Source organism: Populus alba, chromosome 9 (assembly GCF_005239225.2).
Source record: "Populus alba chromosome 9, ASM523922v2, whole genome shotgun sequence".
In the NCBI taxonomy this organism is placed as follows: Eukaryota; Viridiplantae; Streptophyta; class Magnoliopsida; order Malpighiales; family Salicaceae; genus Populus; species Populus alba.
This window is the reverse complement of record NC_133292.1, coordinates 3,996,111-4,001,445: the sequence shown is the minus strand read 5'-3', so window position 1 is coordinate 4,001,445 and position 5,335 is coordinate 3,996,111. Positions and strand designations below refer to the sequence as shown.

Here is a 5,335-nt window from a genome sequence, read left to right as displayed (position 1 = left end):
GACATTTCAAATTTTTGATGAGAAATAAATCAAAGCGACTCCAACAACATCCATGGGCTATAGCCACTTGCCACTACATAGAGAAGTCTCATCGTAAACTTCAGATCAGTGAACCACAGCTAATAAGCCTTTCAAGGTTTTTTTGCCTTTTGGTTTCAGTTTTTTTAATTAAAGGAAAAGGTTCATTCATCAACAGGGAAGATATGCACAAAATAACCTCTTAGATCAGTTTAAAGGGAATAAATTTATGATTTATCAGATACTGAGATAAGCTGAACCAAGATGAATTTATGTATAAATACTCCCTTGATCACCGCTCCAGATGGAAAATCTTCTAGACAAAAACTACATGACTTGATCACAAAATTTCCTGACAAAAACCAGTTGCCAGTAATGAATTTACATCCTTCAAACATACGAGGGTTTCGTGCTTGTTCCCAAAGCTCACTGTAAGAAGCACATCCTCCCCGCTGGCTTTCGGAAAGTAAAGCTTTAGACAAAGACGAACAAGCCATCAACCATCGGATTTTTTTATATATAAAAGGATAATGAAGGTCCAGAAATTACAAATTAAGTCTAAAACTTCAAAGGGTTCTTCTCAAGAGCTAGGTAGCACGACGGATCATCTGAAAACATGGAAGGAGCTAAGTTAGAACCTATTATATTCTCTGTTTTGCATTTGAACACCAGTAAAATGTTCAGAGTTAGAAGCACTAAAACTAGCTTACAAGGATAAAAATTGTCAGATCATAAGAGAGGAGCTAGAGCAAAAACTATATTACAACTCTGCAAGGCTTTCATACCTGTAGTCTGAATTTGAAACTATTTGTTCCCGTCCAGCTAATGAAGAAACTTGCAGCTCTGCATTCCAAGTTCAAATTCTGTCCAATGCTCCTATGCAGGCACCCAACAAGAGGAAGCATAAATTATTCGACCCTTCCAACCCTGCAGCATCCAGTGGTTGTCTTGATCAACTACAAAATCCTTGTGGTAACAGCTCTTCAACTTACCCCTAACCTGTGTCATGAACTTCTGGTCAAATGGGAGAGGCTTGAACCCGGCTCTCACAGTCCGGACCTGCCACTGCTTGTATGTCTCAGGCCTCTCAACCCTTTCCTGACCCTCACAAGCTATAACATTCATTGCATCCTGTCCGAAGAATTCTCTCTCAAACATCATCCTCTCTTGATCTTCTCGAGGTAAAGTAGAATCAAACATGTCAAATAATGAGGAGAACTGGAACAGTGCCTCCCGGAACCGTGTGAGGAAGAAGGGAGCATTGTATGATCCATTTATAGTAGTATGAACAAAAATATCAGGATTCATCTTCCGAATTAATTTAAGAACAGCATCCCTTGGGCAGTCCACATCTACTGTCTCATCGAGTAGATTCTTAAACCGACATAGACAGTTCACAGCAAGCACCTCATTTCTATTAATCTTGAGGTCCTCAATTGGGATTTTTTCCCAGTTTTGTGCGGTAATAGGATTGTACTCGAATGGAACCTTAAAGCGCTCACAATACTTGGCCAAGCGACGTCCTGTCTCTTCAACCCTTTCTGATGGCCGGAAACCATGTTGGGGCAGCTCTATTCCAGTAAGGCGTAGCTTTGGGGGGCCATTAGGTAGCAGAGAGAGTTGCTGGATAAGAATTGGCCATTGAAAACCATAGAGGACACCAAAATCTACAATATGGAGAGTAGTTGCTTTCTCAGCAGCATGCAAAATCATTTTGATTGCGAAGCCAATTGAAATTTTCTTAAAGGGGCAGGATCGAAGATGGGTTTTGTAGGCTTTCAACATATCAGCAGCTGTTGTCCTCTTTGAAGCAAGGGATGTGATAAAATTTGGGGTTCCGGTGCCACTACCAGCCAAGCGTGCCTCAAGACCATTGGCAAAGAAATGAGCCAATCTCTGAGTCCCATCACCAAAGGGAGAAGAGTGCTGCCTGATCTGTTTCAGTAGTTCATTAGCAGTCCTGAAGTCATTGGCGGAGATAGCTTGTGCACAGAGGATCAGGAGAGTCCTCAGGTCCACTGTTTCCATCGTTTTGTTCTGTCTTTTAGCTCGGTTTTTCCCACCACTGGATCCATTTGATTGTTCATCTGGCTGCAAGCTCTTGTATCCTACTTCCTGGTCAGCGTCATTGCCACAGCATTGGCCCCCAGTCCAAAGCAATACCTTATCAAACATCTCCGATAGTTCACCCTCTTCCACAGACACCGCGGACTGCTTATTAGACCTTCCTTCTTCTGGATCTGAATCCTCTCGCTCATGATTCTTCCTACCCCTCGAACCATTGGGCGAGCTGTCCGCCTCAGATTTCTCCTCCTTCACCACCACTCTAGGAGTCTTCTCCTTTTTCCATGTGGAAAATGCATTTGTCTCCAAATCAATTACCAGTTGACTGGCACTAGGAAGGAACTTACTAGCTTCCTCTAGCCCTCTCTTGAACTGCAAAACAGATTCCATATCACTAAACATATTCTGCACCATCTCACCCGCAGAGGAACCCACAAGGCTGTCACGCGAATCGGTGAAACCATATGGACTCACTGAAAATTGCGTATTGGGCCGCAAATTGGACTGGAGATGGTTATCACCGAGAAGAGAGGTTCTCTGGAAAGATGGATTCGACCCTCCAACATCGGCGTCACCACCAACCCACTGAGGTTCTTTAGAAGAATCAGTGGTAAAACTGCTAGTGCCTGTGTTAATTCCATTACTGGTATTATCACCACAATTACTGCCAGTTCCCGAAATATTACTGTCAGGGCTCTCATGGTTGATATAAGACTGGGACGAATTGAGAGAAGGAGGATACTGCTCACCGAGTGCGTCATACAATGACTTCTCGGTGGCGCTTAAAGCAAAGTGATCATGAAACATGTGTGGCTGATCTTTCATGTTCTCTTCCATAAGCATCTGGCTTATGTACTTGAGAAGCGGGTCAGTGGAATCACTATCCTCAGAAGGAGAGGAGGCTTCCGCCTCGGGACTCAAGCCCGTTGAGGGATCAAGTAACCCTCCATCCGGGCTCAAGCTCATTGAAGGAACAGATGACTCCCCCGCTGGATTCAGATTAAAGGATAGTCCAAAACTATCAGGATCACTATCAAGATTGATGAAGCTGAGATCAGGAGAAGGGGTATTGAATTCAAGTTCGTGCTCAATGACTGGGTATTGATCTGAATTTGGGAACATGATCGTTTCATCAAATTTGGAATCATTTTGGTAATCAAAGAGTCCTGTGTAATTACGATCCATGACCATCTTATCTATCTATCCCTCAAAACCCTACGGAAAGGATGAAACCTACAAAGCTAAGCTCTAAACTTAACACTCGTAAATTTCTAAAACATCATTAGCCTACACAAACTCAAAGGAATTAGTAAATGGAAACCGATTAAGTAAACACAGAAAAACAAAACATGTAGATATATCTAATGGAGTGATTAAAGAGGCTAAAGCCAACAAGAAAGATTATTTCACCTTAGACATTTGTAAGGAAGCAAAGTGGTAGAAGGAAAGGTGAAAGTAGCAAAGAATAGAAGCCGAGCAACTAATAGACGGGACAAGCAAGGAAAAAGCTTAATTATAGTGGAGCATGTTCATTTCAACTAGCTTCTTGGAACGTAGAGAAGGATGGAAGAGGAGAACAGGGTTCTTGAAATTCAACTGATCAGGCGAGGGGGGCTGCGTTTATATAAGCAATAAAACAGAGCCGATGAGGGAAGGGAGAGTGAAACAGTCTCAATAAAGGATCCTTCATGGAAGTTGGAAATGTTAGAAATGGAGTGGGGATTGAGAGAGACAGTTTGAGGGTTGCCATCTTGTCACGGCATATTAGATAGATGTATTACCGGTTACAAGTGGTCTCGTCCAAATTGACGTAGCTTCTTCTTTTCTTTTTTTTTGTCTTTTCTTTCTTTTAAGAAATATTTTCATCAACTTTTGTTAGAGATATTATTAAATATATCCAAAATTATATCTCATCTTTCTCGTAAAAAAGATATGAAATTTATTATAAGAAAATCTTTAGTCTCATGTTTTTATGAAAAGAAATACAATTTTTAATATATTAAATAGACTTGATAGGAGGGATCACATCACATGTATATATCCGAGCCTCCCACTTGGGTGCCATTGACTATTAACAAGTCAAAATACAGGGTCCAATATACAGATGGCAGGTGACCATTGTTCACAGAACACTATTTACACTCTTACATTTGAATCCTAATAGTACAACTTTTAAAAAATTTAAATTTAGTTGTTGAATTTATTTATTTTTGGCACAATTGAGATTTTTTTAAGTTGAAATTAGAGCTTAATTGTATGTTTTTTTTTTTTTTGTAAGGAAGGAATGAATTAAAAAAAAAAGGTCTGAAATGTAAAAAAAAAAAGGGATAACATAGGCAACGGATTAAAATTTTTATTAAAAACTTATTTAAGTCCCCTTTTTTTTTAGATATTAGGTAGTTAGTTTCTTGAAGTTTATAAAATTTAATTTTGATATCAAACTTAATTTTACTTATTTTCAACTCTTTTTTTTGTTAGAGGGGAGAGAGACGGTTATCGAATTCCAGCTTAGAAAGAGAAAATGTTTGTTGGTGGAGAGTCTGGTTACCAAAATGGTCATTTTTTTGTATTAAATGATTCCATATGATGAGAGTAGTTAAGATTATGTATTTTTTTAAGTTGAAAACATTTAAAAAATCATATATGAGCTCGGGAATTTTTTTTGTTTTGAGTGGATTTCGAGTTTTAATGCAGTTTTTTATGTTTTTCATGGCTATAGATTGGTTTAACAATCTCTTGTGTTTCCTAGGTGTTTTAGGCCAAAAATAGATTTGTTTAGTAAAAAAATAAATGATCATGTTTTTCCTATCAGGCCTCGCAATGCCTGATTCTTTTATAAAAAAATTGATTATTTTAAAAAATAATATATTGGTTGATATTTTTTAAAACAAATTTTGGATTTATGCTTTACTTAGTTTGTGATGATTTTTTTAATGATATTGAGTATGTTTAGTTTTTAAAGAGGTTTGTGTAATTTACTGTGATTTTTTTTTAATTTTTTAAAGATTAATTTTAAAAAAAAGTGTCAATTTTTTTATAAGATTTTTCATATGTGCATCATTGTATTTTTTTTAATTCAATAAATCTTATGTGTATGTCGGTTTCTATTATAAATTTTATGTATTTTTTTATTATAAATTTATTTTGATAGAGAAATTTATTAAACATAATAAGGTAAATTACTTGTGTGTGTGATGTTAAGTATTTTTATCTTCATTTGTAGATTAATTGTTTACAACATCTCAGTATTATG

General features: G+C 37.6%; 1 protein-coding gene across 1 annotated transcript; it reads right to left on the bottom strand.

Annotated features, from left to right (window-relative positions):
* Positions 1 to 229: 229 nt before the first annotated feature.
* LOC118053708 (scarecrow-like protein 34) lies at positions 230 to 3,823 on the bottom strand. Its single transcript, XM_035065038.2, has 2 exons — positions 804 to 3,823; positions 230 to 626 (listed from the first exon to the last, which is right to left on the bottom strand). The coding sequence occupies exon 1, from the start codon at positions 3,271 to 3,273 to the stop codon at positions 895 to 897; it is 2,379 nt and encodes a 792-aa protein (XP_034920929.1). The 5' UTR covers positions 3,274 to 3,823; the 3' UTR covers positions 230 to 626; positions 804 to 894.
* Between the last annotated feature and the right edge of the window lie 1,512 nt (positions 3,824 to 5,335).